Source organism: Cervus elaphus, chromosome 25, assembly GCF_910594005.1.
Source record: "Cervus elaphus chromosome 25, mCerEla1.1, whole genome shotgun sequence".
Taxonomy (NCBI): Eukaryota; Metazoa; Chordata; class Mammalia; order Artiodactyla; family Cervidae; genus Cervus; species Cervus elaphus.
Window position 1 is genome coordinate 11,092,220 of NC_057839.1, and position 13,773 is coordinate 11,105,992.

Sequence of the window (13,773 nt, forward strand, 5' to 3'; positions counted from 1 at the left end):
GAAAGAGATTCACTTGCTGATCTTAAAGCCTCAGCCTACAGAGATGAGTCCCATTCTCTTTCTGGACGGGGATGAAGGTGCTGACAGGCGCCTCTTACTTGCTCTTCCTCTCCCTCGCTAAAGTCGGTGGGGTGCAATTGCTTTTTTCCCTCCTCCCACCCTAGGCCCCCCTAAAGCCTCTCCCCTGCACCGATATTCCCCACTGGGTTGCCCCTGGTCTTTGCAGCTGCAGCCCAGGGGAGCAGAGGCAGGAATGCCATCTTCGTGTCCTTCCTCTGCCTGGCTCCAGCTTGCCAGTATCCCCCAGAAAGGAGTTTATACCTTCGTCTGCTGTCCTGGTTTTTACACTGTCATCCAGCAGACACACCTCCAGATTGCCTGGCTCTCTTGGCCAGCTGGGCTTGTGCTTGCATCCCACAGCACTGTATACATTTTACTGTGAAGTACTGACACGCTTTAAAGCTGCTGGCTGAGGGCCTGGGTTCCTACCAGCTGAAATCTAGGTGCCGACTAAGGCTCCCTGCCACCCTTTAAGACACCGAGAGCTTTCGGCACAATCGCCACCACTGGGAACCACTAAAAACAAGCGAGGCTGCTTGGACAATCCCAAAGGCTTGGGAGACAACCAAAAGCTAGGGCAGGTTTGAACAAGAAGGTTCATCTCCTACGCAAGACCAATTTTTCAAGATCAGGAGAGATGGCTGTTTCATATATTATGCAGAAACCCCACAGACTCAGGTAAAAGGAAAAAAAAAAAACAGGAATGTGTTCCAAAGGAAAGAAAAAGATATAAACCTTAAGAAAACCTTACTGAAATGAAGAAAATAAAGCAGACGGGCAAAGTGAGTCTTTCTCCCCACCCCCCTACCCCCCTACCCCCCACCCCCTGCTCCTTTGTTTCCTCCACTTAAAACTCTTCTTTGAGCAATCTAAGTCTTCAGTTCATCCCACAGAAGAAACAGGCATTTTCCTGGATCCCTCTATTCCTGTAAGCATCTTCAGGTAGCCCCCAGTAACCCCTTTACTTTCGGCTTCTTGTGGTTTAGGATCTGTAGGTAGACACCCAAGTAGCCTTTTGACCAGCACCCAGTTGCTTTATGGTGGAGGTGGGTGTGGAAGGGCGAGGTGACAGTGTCTTCCTTTCATCTAGCACTTAGCAAGCAAAATCGCTGAGACTCCCAAGATGTGCAGCAAAGACAGAACTGATTCTCAAGGCAGCCAAGAGAGAAGACTGAGGAGTGCATCTGAAACGCGCCTCCCAGAAGAGCGAAGTGCTGGGGAGTTGCGGTATTTAAGGGGTAGCAAATAAACATGCGGAGCGTGGGGAAAGATAGGAATAAGGTGCGGTAATCCTGGTTTTGCTCAGGTGTAACTGAGCTGCAGGGCTCTGCACGTTCTGAAATGGAGGCCCTTAACACAAACTGAGGGTGGAGTTGCCAGCCCCTGGCCAACGAAACGTCACAGAGCAGACACTCACGCATGCCCAGTTGGAGGGTCGTGGTCCTAGCCAGTCTTAACTAGCTCAGCTTCAACTAGACAGAGCTGACTCCAGTTCTGGACAACAACTTGTTTAGGCAAATCTCTTCTTGTTTAGGCTTTGTGCCTCTTGGAGGACAGGCAGGTTTTTTATAGATGACCTGGATTAGTGAAGGCAGGTGAAATGGATTTGAATAATGATTTCCCCAGTGTTTCAGCAGCCCTCCATCAGGTGGCTTTCTATGGCATCTGATCAAGTACCAAGTTGAGAAAGACATGTCCATGTTTCCCCACAACTTGTACTAAAGTGCTTGAAAGAGGTCAAAATAGATGGATTTTTCCCTGGCTACTTTGATCCAGAGGGGAGAAATTCCTTCTGTAGTGCCTCCAAATATATGTTAGATTTGTCTTTTCTTTTGTGTCTCTGGACTCTTGCTTGGGTTTCCCTCCTTGCCTAGAATGTCTTTTCCTCACCCTCTAACTCTACTTATCCTTCAAGCCTAAGGCATCTTCTACGTTAGAAGTTAGGACAACTTCTTCCATTCTACATGGTCCATGCTAAGTCACTTCAGTCATATCAGGACTCTTTGTGATCCTATGGGCTGTAGCCCTCAGGTTCCTCCGTCCATGGGGATTCCCTAAGCAAGAATACTGGAGCGGGTTGCCATTCCCTCCTCCAGGGGATCTTCCCGACCCAGGGATCAAACCTGTGCCTCCTGCAGCTCCTGCTCTGCAGGCAAATTCTTTACCACTGCACCACTAGGAAGCCCCTTTCTAAATATTACTGGCCCCCAACACCCCCTTTCTCTGAGCTACCATAGCAACCTGTATATCTCTTTTCATGTGCTTGTCTTCAACAGTTTGCAGGCTTGTTCATCTTTTCTGCTTCCTAACAGATTGTTTAGCCTTTAGCAGACAATCAATAAATGTTTATTGAGCAAGTTGAATGGAAGTTTAGAGATGCAAATAAGTTAAAAGCTAACCTTGAGAAGCCCTAGTCCACTCTTACTACTGGAAATCTTCAGACTCCTGACCCTTCACTGTTTCTGGCTATGCAGGTACAATCTGCCTAAGGACTGACCAATTATTGAAGGAGCTTGTGATATGATAATAATAGCCAGAATATGTTGAGTGATTATTATGCCCCAGGCTCTGTTATAAGCACATTGCATAATCATTTAATTCTCACAATTCCGTAAGGTAATCATCCCAGTTTTTTAAATGAGGAAGCTTAAGACCTAGAGAGTTGAAGAGATAGGCCAAGGACACAGCCAGGAAATGGATCATCCGACTCCAGAATTGATATTCCTCTCTCATTAAGAAAGAGAGAGATGGTTGAACCTTAATAATTTCATTTTGATTCCAAGTTTGAACAGTGAGCCCTACCTAGGTCACAGAAAGGAATACTTCTTTTCATTTTTCTGTAATCCCATGATTTCACCTTGTTCACCTTCTTCATTTTATATTTTCCTATATACACCACCACCTCTGCAGCGAGTATTTTAGTCTTTTCTGAATTGTGAGTGGGCTAGAAAATGTTATAGGACTCCAACAATTATGCAGTCCTGATGAAGTGCAGAGAAACTTGGACTGCAAATGAGATGCACATGAATTTATGAAGCTTGGAGAATTTATGAAGCTTGGAAGGGACAGGGCAGAAATGCTGCTTTCTTTCTACAACAAATCTTTAAAGGGATGCAGGTTTCATTTAAGATCTTCAGTTGGTGGGAAATGTTCTTTGAGGGCAACTTATTTATGATGCTGAGAAATAGGGTGGTCTTCTCCTAAGATGAGTGAAACTATTGGAGTTACAGAGTGAATTCCACTGTGAACTGAGCTCATTACATAGTGAGGATAAAGTGGAAAGGAAAAACTTATCAAGAAAGAATTGAGAGTTAGATTCAGTTGACAAGTCATAATATTAAATTTAAAAATTACCAAGATGAACCAATGAATGTATATCAAATAATGCCAAAGCTTTCCTTGTGTGACTACACAAAGTCCCATAGTTTGCAGGGCTTGGAAATCAACTGAGCACATGTATTTTTAAAGAACTCCATGGGGATTTTGAACATCTTTACCTATTTTCACATATGGTTATTTCCATATCCTCTGTCAGGAAAAAAGGAAAGATATTTATAGTTATTGGAGCAAGGATTTAGACTGAAATATCTATAAGATTTTTATTCAAAGGATAGGAAATTCTGGAATAGACATTATTGGAGAGAGAGAGAAGATAGATATTTTTCTCTCTAGATGTCTGAGGAATAGAAGATGCACCTTATCATTTAGAAGGTCATCTTGGAGATGAAGTGACTGATTAAAATTTTAATAAGACATATCCATCTGTGAAAATTAGTCTCTGAATGTAATATGATTGTGACTAAAATGGCCAGAAGCAGTATTGAAAGTCTGGGTGAATTTAGTATTTCTCCTTTATTTTCATTTTTAATAAGGGGAGATTGTATTTGAGTGTGATGTGTATATTTCACAATGGCTCTACACAATTTAAAAATTTCAAAGTGAAAGGCTGAGGTAAAAGATATTTATTGACACTGACCAAAATATATACAAATGCTTCTGAAGAACAAACTGAAAACATTTCTTGGTTTCTCACAAAAGACTCCTATTACCCTGAAGGCAATATGTGCCAATGTTCCTTTGTGGAAAAGCACATTCAGACAGCAAGTTTCACCAAGAGGGCAGCTTTTGTCCTTGAATAACTGCAGGGCAGAGGTCCTTCCGGAGAGTGGTTGTCCTTGGTGCTTCCGGAGCTGGTGGAGACAGGGCCAGGTGATGGAAGCAAGGTCATTACTAAAGCCTCGCTTCAGTAATAAAATTTCGTTACTGAAGTTTTACGTCACACTGACTTCTGGGGCTCTGCCTCTGGGCTGTGTTGAAAGAGGATGCTGAACTGTGACTTGAAAGCCCACAGGCATTATAACCTAGAAAGTGCAAATGAAAAGGCTCCGGGCCAGGTCCTAAGTGTCCAGATTGTGTCCATGGCAGAGTGGCCAGCTGGTTAGGGCAGGTGCCCAGACAGGGACTCCTTGGTTGCATGGTGACCGTGACATCTCACCACCATGAGTGACCCCTTTGACGTCCCAAGATTAGCCAAGAAAAGGTTTTCCCTACATCTTTCTCTGCCTTTGAGAGCCCTGAGGTCACTCTCCCTAATCAGCTGCCATGATTGTGAAAGTTTGCCCATTATATTACTCTTTCCATCCAAAGTGCTTCATCTAGATCTTAAGAGGCATTCCAAAACACAGATGACCGAGTAGAAAACATTATGTGGGATTCTACTCTAGGGTTCCAATAACTTTGAAATTGTTCCTGCTTATCTAAAGTCAATTTCTCCTCCAGAAATCTGAAATTAGGTGTGATAAGTTAATGATGATACACAGTTGTTTTCAATAATTTAATTATTAGACTCATGCCCCTCAAATAAACCTGCCCAAAATATCAAACATTACTCCTAAAGTAATTTGGACAGTCACACACATCAAGAAAGGAAAAAAAAAAATCTCCCCCAAATGCGAGTATGTTGTCTCACTTGGAAAAATAACAACACAATTAGAGGTAAACAATGTTTTCTTCTGCTCCATTTCCAGTTTCCCCGTCTTGTCTGGTCACTGTCTGTAGACTTAGCTTTTCTTCTGCTATAAACGTCTGCAGCCGAGGGCCATGTGGATTTGTGTCGTGGAGGGGTGGGTATGCAGTCTGAGAGACGTTCAAATCTGCAACAGACAGACAGTACAGGTCACAGGAGAGTCAGATTAAGACCCACAGGCAGGTGGCACTATGAATCAGAGACAGAGCCCTCAAAGGCTGGGCAGTGCCACGCCCACAGCGCCAGCCACGGAGAGGATGGCAGAGTCCCATGAGAAAGGAACAAAACAGATATCTAGTGATTTAATCAAAATCATTAAAATCTTTGGTTGGGTGTACAAACGTCTGTTGAGGCTAAAAAACAACCTTTACAAAATACTCCCAGTAAAATGTCAAACAAATAAAGACTTGGCAGCATTTGTAAGCTGATCAAAGACCACACCTGCTAAGAAAGGGGTCCCAGGTATTTTTGAAAATGGGTTCAATGTCCTAGAAATACAGTATCTACTCTGGTTATGTGCAATAAGCCATATTTGCCTCTGCAAGGATCTTCCCTCAGAGTATCTCAAAGTCAAGAACTGACTGGAAAACTCAAATAATGTACCTGGGATTTTCCTGATGTGCGGTGAGAGGCAGGGAGAAAGGACAGGAAGAACGGAGACCCTGCAGCCTCACCAGTACGCAAATCTGTTAACAACCCACGAATCACTTAGCAAGAGTGGCCAGGTTCCTGGGGAAAATCATTTCAATATCAACTCTGACTGGGTTTGTTATTTTTCTGGTTACCTAGCAACAGCAGGGCATAGTCTATTTTCCCCTTTTCTGATTAAACTCACTCATAATGGTTTAAAGGGAAGGCAAAGGGGGGAGGGTGGTTTAAAAAAATAAAACCACAGCTCTTGCTACAAACCATGTTCTGTGGATTGCTCCACTGACCACCCTCCCTGAAGTTTGACTATGTGGCAAAATTACAAATAACCAGTTTCAAGAGGAGCAAAAAGCAGAGTATATATGGAACCCAGGTCGGGAAAATTCAGAGCCCTGAGGCCCACCTGTTCTTTTTTCGGCCACTAACAAGAGGTCATTATAATCCTTGCCACATGTTATTGAAAGCCTCTATTATTGACATGGATACACATAACTGCCACTATTCTGATGACAAAAATGCTTGTAATTTTTACCCTCCTGACAAGGATCTTTGGTTATTAGAGAAGGCAGGAATCAAGGCCTAGCTGGAATGAAGAGCTAAATGTCCTCCCAAGGCTCCATCTTCAGGGAGGTGGCTTCCTTTGCTACACCTCCTTTTATCACTTCTTCTAACAGGAGGCAGAGCCAACGGGAGAGGGGAAGCCAGGGCCACAGGAAGTAGACACAGGTCACCTGGAGGAGCTGACCTTTGCCTCCAGGCCAGCTGAGGAGGATCCTGGGGGGAGGGGAAGGAGAAGAGGGGAAGCGGGTAGGAGGGAAGGGGGGCAGGGAGGGGTTGGAGCAAGGAGGGGAGACCACAGTCCACAGCTCTGCTCACAGGTCCAGGCCATTCCTGACTCCAGTTATACCAACGGGACACAGAGAAAACGATCCACTTACATTGAGGTGACTCGATTCTACTGACCTGGATTCCTTGATTCCAAATCCTGTACCTCAAATACAGGGTATTCACTCACTACTAAAAACACAGCTACTGACGATACGTCTAAATCCACCCTGTATACAGGCCTTCTCCAGGTAGGGGGGCTGTTCCAGGCTGTTTACAGTCACCATCCCCTTAAGCCTCCAAATGTCGTCACCCACAATTCACAGATTGGGAAGCTGAGGCTCAGACTAGTTAACTTCTTGCCCATCATGCAGCTGAAAGAAGTAATCCAGACTGGAACTCAGAGGTCTTTGCCACATGTTCATCTGCTCAAGACTCTCATGGTCCCCATTCCTCACTGTGCTGGAAATGACCTGACAATCTTTGCTGAATTAAGACACCCTGGATGTTTAATGTATAATCTCCCTAAGGACCACATTTTGAAGAGTCACTTACCAAAAAAAATAAATAAATAAAAACACATTCTGAGTGCCTCAAAACTGACATAGTAATTATTATAAAATTAGATACCTCTCTCATTTGATCAGGTAATCCCCAAACAATGATTTCACTATGAGGGCAATATAAACCAACCTAGAATGTTCTTCATCCTATGCCTGTCTGAGGTCATCACACATTTTCACAATTTCAGCTCCTCTTCCCAGCCATTAAAATAAAACCATTTCACCTCTAAAAATAAATATTCCAGTTAAACTACTGATGTTGTACATTATATACAACCTAAAAAACAAAAACACACCTCAAAACTTCCACCTAGCAGATGCTGACAGATTGGAGAACAGTTCACTTAGGCCACAAACCACAGTACTGTCTTCTGGCCCAAAGAAGGTGCAGCCAGGGCACAAGAAGCACCACATGGAGGGTGAACAATCATCCATTGAACGAGGCAGCTGGGAAGTGATGGCTGACAAATGTGACAAAGCTGGGCACAGCGGAAGCCCTTAATCCATACACGTTTCCTTCCTCTCGGGTATGAAACATGCAGCAAAGAATCCAAAATACTGGTGAGTCTAGGTATCTGGGAAGTCCCCGTCATGGTTTCAAGAGAAGACTTGTTCAAAAAGAGCCAAAGAACCAAATACATATCAAAAAGAATTCTTTTATCTTAAATTGTAGGCTCCATTCAGGAAGACAGAGAACAAAGAATAAATATGGGTGGCGGGAGGGAGATTTTTTCATTTGTGTGTGAGTAAAGGGGGTATAGAGGTATTTTTCATCAGAATTGTTTCAAGTAAGAATAAAAATACAGGAGAAAAACATCTTCTGGACCCTAAAGTGAATGAATGGCCCACGTTGAAATCCCAGATGTACTAAGGTTATGCTGTGTATCACCCGGAGGGGAACTCAATTTCCTTCTCCATGTTCCTTCTTGGTTTCTACCTGAACTATTTAGGCAAGGTCAGACAGTCTGTCTTTGAAATTAGAAACCGCGCCATGATTTCTGATTTTATTACTCCATTTCAACCCTGAAAGAATCCTAGCCCAGCAATTGTATATTTCTCAAGGTCAGCCACCTTTTTCCACACGTTTCACCCTAGAGAGTATGATCACCATACAGAACCCTAAACTGAAAAAACATTTGTTAAAATAAAACCACACTGCTTCAGAAAGCAGGATTCTTGGGGAGTAGAATTAATCATCCAGTTTTATTTGTGATCAAAATGCCTGTAAATTACTGTAAATATAAATAAAATACTTCTTTTTTTAAATAAGCAGAGAAATATTTGGTCAACTATTTGGTTGACTAAATCATAATTTGGTCAACTAAAAACCAAATGCTATTATGATGAAATAAAACATCATAATTTGGTCAACTAAAAACCAAATGCTAAAAAAAAAAAAAAACAAAAAAAAAACAAATGCTATTATGATGAAATAAAACATCAAACTCTAAAGAACATTTTAATCTATACAACTGTCCCTCTTCGATGACATAGAAGAAATAATTTGATCCTTATCATACCTCTGGAAATTCAACAGAGTGAACATTCAGTCAGTTCAGTTCAGTCACTCAGTCATATCTGACTCTTTGCAACCCCATGGGTTGCAGCATGCCAGGCTTCCCTGTCCATCACCAACTCCCAGAGTTTGCTCAAACCCATGTCCATTGAGTCGGTGATGCCATCCAACCATCTCATCCTCTCTCATCCCCTTCTCCTCCCACCTTCAATCTTTCCCAGCATCAGGGTCTCTTCAAATGAGTCAGTTCTTCACATCAGGTGGCCAAAGTATTGGAGTTTCAGCTTCAACATCAGTCCTTCCAATGAGTATTCAGGACCGATTTTCTTTAGGACAGACTGGTTGGATCTCCTTGCAGTTCAAGGGTCTCTCAAGGGTCTTCTCCAACACCACAATTCAAAAGCATCAATTCTTCAGTGCTCAACTTTCTTTATAGTCCAACTCTCACATCTATACATGACTACTGGAGAAACCACAGCTTTGACTAGACGGACCTTTGTTGGCAAAGTAATAACTCTGCTTTTTAATATGCTAAGTTGGTCATAGCTTTTCTTCCAAGGAGCAAGTGTCTTTTAATTTCATGGCTGCAGTCACCATCTACAGTGATTCTGGAGCACAAAAAAATAAAGTCTGTTTCCACTGTTTCCCCATCTACTTGCCATGAAGTGATGGGACCAGATGCCATGATCTTAGTTTTCTGAATGCTGAGTTTTAAGACAACTTTTTCACTCTCCTTTTTCACTTTCAACAAGAGGTTCTTCAGTTCTTCGCTTTCTGCCATAAGGGTGGTGTCATCTGTGTATCTGAGCTTACTGATATTTCTCCCAGCACTCTTGATTCCAGCTTGTGCTTCATCCAGCCCAGCATTTTGCATGATGTATTCTGCATATAAGTTAAATAAGCAGAGTGACAAAATACAGCCTTGAAGTACTCCTTTCCCAATTTGGAACCAGTTCTAACTGTTGCTTCTTGACCTGCCTACAGATTTCTCAAGAGGCAGGCAAGGTGGTCTGGTATTCCCATCTCTTTAAGAATTTTCCACAGCTTGTGGTGATCTACACAAAGGCTTTGGCATAATCAATAAAGCAGAGGTAGATTTTTTCTGGAACTCTCTTGCTTTCTTGATGATCCACCTGATGTTGGCAGTTTGATCTCTGGTTCCTCTGCCTTTTCTAAATCCAGCTTGAACATCTGGAAGTTCACAGTTCATGTATTGCTGAAGCCTGGCTTGGAGAATTTTGAGCATTACTTTGCTAGCGCGTGAGATGAGTGTAATTGTGCAGTACTTTGAACATTCTTTGGCATTGCCTTTCTTTGTGATTGGAATGAAAACTGACCTTTTCCAGTCCTGTGGCCTCTGCTGAGTTTTTTCCAAACAATGAGTGAACATTATTAACCTTAAAATAAGAACAAATAAGCTGAAACACATCAAAGCCTAGCTAAACCAAGTGAAGGAGTACAATCTTGGTGTATGGGCGTCCCTGGTAGATCAGCTGGTAAAGAATCTGCCTGCAATGAAGGATACCTGGGTTCAATCCCTGAGTTGGGAAGATCGCCTGGAGGAGGGCATGGCAATCCACTCCAGTATTCTTGCCTGGAGAATCCCCATGGACAGAGGAGCCTGGTGGGCTACAGTCCATGGGGTTAAAAAAGTCAGACACGACTCAGTGACTAAGCACACATATGGCTTTTTCCTATTTAGCTGAAATTTTCTTCATAGCCTAAAACTTAATCCTTCACAAAAAATTTCCTTAGACTTCTTGTAGGGTCTATGTCAGTCTTCTCATGAAATTTCTAAAAATTATAAATGCCCATATTTTGGCAGGAGCTATCCCCTTTGTCTTATGGGTGGGAGGCAGAAAATGCCCAGGCCATGGGCTGCAAGATGCAGTTACTCAGACACAGTTCTTCAAACCCCTCATTTTTAGCCCTTTGTTGCAACCTGTTGCTTGACATTTGAAGTAATCATTTTCACTCTGCTCACCTGCTATTGGAATTTCAAACTATTAAGGAAGAGAACATGGGATCTGGGATGACATACAACCTTAGGGATCAGCTCCTGAAAAGTTGACACAAGCCGGAAGGAAAATCAGCCTTCCCTCCAACAGTCCCTCATTATCTTTATTCTTTAGAGTCCACAGGATAATCAGTTATTTTCAAGACCAGACAGTAATGTCAAGATGTAAAATGCAACCATGTTTCATACTGGAAATGAATGAAGTGCTTCCCAAGCTGAGACATGATCTTTTAAAGCACAAGGTAAAATGTAACCTTGGGCAAGTCACTTCTGCTCTCTGGACTTCAGTTCATGAAGGGCGGAACCAAAATCATTCAGGCCTCTTAAACTTCTCATATTGTGGGAGAATTTTTTCATCTGTGTTTTGGCTCAATAATGCACCAAATACTATTCTAGAATTGCAACAAATGGATGCATTTCTCAACTGCTTTTTGCTCAAGGAATACAAATTTATTACCTTAAGTTGCATTTAAAATAATGTTTTTAGGGTGATTTCCAGACCTATGTCCCATCCTTCTACTTTTAATCTTCCTAATAACATGTATTTGAACTGAGCACAAATAGCCCTCACAGTACAGTATTTGGAAAGCTACCGAGTAAGTGGAAGATAAGGTCCACGGTCAGAATCTACACTTGACCTTCCCTTCTATGAACAGCAAACCTAAGAGTGATTCGTCATAAAAAACAGAGCTGTCTATTGTTTTAAAGTATTTAATTCAAGTAGTCTTTGCCTTTTTCTGGATCTTCTGAACAGAAGAGCATTTTAAATCCTGATAATTTTTAAAGACAAGCTTTGTTTCAATTTAAAAGCACCAGTACAACTTCTGTCATAAACATTAACTCTCCAGGTCTGAGTTTAGCTCCCCATTACCCGACGGCCAGGCAGCCAGTAGCCCAGTGCTACAAGAGCACATTGAATCAATACTGGGATCACTGGTCATGCCATGTCAGCTTTCTCGTGTCTTATCCCATTCCATTCTCCAACAAGACTCACAAAACAGAGTGTCATGTCCTCTGGGTCTTGGCTCTGTTCTTATTTTATTTTAATGAAGTGTTCTGACTTATACTCCTTATTACTGTATCCCTTGTGTGTGTTCCTAAAATCAAAATTCACACTTTCCTAGAATAACACCACTTCAAAAAGAATTGTGATTCATGTTCCAAGTCTGTGAATAAGCCGTATTCCCCATTTAATGATCGATTCATGCTTGTACTGCAAAACATTTAAAAAATTGTTTCCTGATGGCATTACTGGCAATCACTATTTTTTTCTCATGAGCACTAATGCACAGCATTTTCCTTCTAATGGAAAACACTTATTGTACAAAACTCAAGGTGTCCTCAGAGTGGAAGAAAATCAGTCTCTCTCACTAATTTTGCTCAATTGCATTTCCCATAGCGAGCCACAAACAACATGTAGGCACATCTGGCATAAAAACCAATCTGGAGCCGATAAGACCCAGTGAGTAACTATATGTTACTCCTCATACACCAATACTGCACCTGAAATAAAATAACTGAAGTGTGCTCTGGGAGGGGAGTGTGTGCACATGAATGTGTGTGGTATACATGTGTAAATCTGTAATGTAAGAAAGCAAACTGAAAACAATTTAAGTTGTGACTCTCAGAGTTGGGCTTTATTTTCTTACCGGTAATTAACGTATTGGGAATTATCTAAGGTGGTTACGTAGATAACACTAACAAGCACAGCAACTGAAGCAATCAATGTAATGAAGATACGACTGTATTAACACAGGATGCATTATGGTATGTCAGTTCTCTGGGTGAACTTTGGTTTGCTCTTAGCCTAGAAGGGTGCCCATGTTACCGAGTCTGAACCTTGACATCAGAAAGCCTCACAGCAGGATGGCACAAGCGCCTCCACCCGGCCCTCTTCTTTGAGATGCATTTCAAGGTGTGTTTCTCTAATCAGGATACTAATAGGTATTACTGATGAAAGAATATAGTGATCAAACAAGTTGATGAAACTCTGGGTTAATCAAGTTTCTTTACTGACAGACTCCTCAGAACTTCAATAGGCTCAACTGTATTATAAATTTCTGAGAGGGAAAAACTGTCTGTGGCAGGCCCCAAACTCAGGGGGATTTTTCTCCCAGTGTGCTTCGCAGTGCTGTGTTCTGCGTGGTACACTTGGGGGAACAGTGTACTAGAGAGTAATAAGTCTATTTTAGACTAAGAAAGGAAAAGACAATAAATGGCCAACATGCCAAGATAAATCAGGGGTGGGAAGCTGGAAATAGGTAAGATTTTCCAAATTCAGAAACCCTGAATATACTGTATATACTGTCTGTTTGAGGATTCAATCATCAACAGTTCCTAAAAGCATTTGGAAAAGAGCTGATGGGGAATGTTTTAATGGATGGATCAAGCTGGCAGCACCTGAACCCATGCATCAATCTTAATCAGAAAAATAGATATAGCAAGCCTCCTAATAGGATGCAAGAGGAAATATTCAACATATACTATATAGGAAGTAGACAACTCCATCTATGAAGATTTTTTTCATGTCAAAACATAAAGATTGTATCTAGTTAAATATCAAGTATCTATTCCCAACTACCAGTTTACATACAGGAAATATAGGGACAGAAGACTATGTTAAGTGACACCACAGGGATGCAGTCAGCAAAATCCAGAACATAGAAAGTTCTTCAGAAAATACAATTTTTTCAGAGAAAACGTCTTTTCAGCAAATAAACAACCCAGTCTTTTCAATAAATTGTAAGATTTTGTTTTTAAAGGTGAGGGAACTTTAGATTAAACGAGACTTGCAAGATATAGAAACCAGATGTAATATATGCAATTATTTGGATACCAATTCAAACAAAGGGAAAAAATTGAGACAATCAGAGAAATTAAAGTACTCAGAGTATGATTTTAAGTAAAAAATTTAAAAATTTTTAAAGTGCAATAATGATACTCCAGTGACATTTAAAGAGAGAGAGAAAGAGTAAATATCTTCTGGAGAAAGATACTGAAGTATTTTTAGATGAAATGATAGGAAGTCCTGGATTTGCTTAAGATAATCTTAATAATATGAGAGAACAGAGAAAAGGTCATCAATGAACCAGACTGACTTTCAGTAATTATTAATTCA

The 13,773-nt window shown here is 41.5% G+C and overlaps 1 protein-coding gene across 7 annotated transcripts in view; it reads right to left on the minus strand.

Moving 5' to 3' along the window:
• Window positions 1–4,007: 4,007 nt before the first annotated feature.
• ARHGEF28 (Rho guanine nucleotide exchange factor 28) overlaps window positions 4,008–13,773 on the minus strand; it is a 326,609-nt gene continuing 316,843 nt past the window's right edge. For all 7 annotated transcript variants that reach the window (XM_043887235.1, XM_043887234.1, XM_043887230.1 and 4 more), the window contains one exon: window positions 4,008–5,213. In XM_043887235.1, coding sequence (XP_043743170.1) covers window positions 5,050–5,213 — 164 coding nt within the window. In that variant the 3' untranslated portion in view covers window positions 4,008–5,049. The remainder of the gene's footprint in view (window positions 5,214–13,773) is intronic.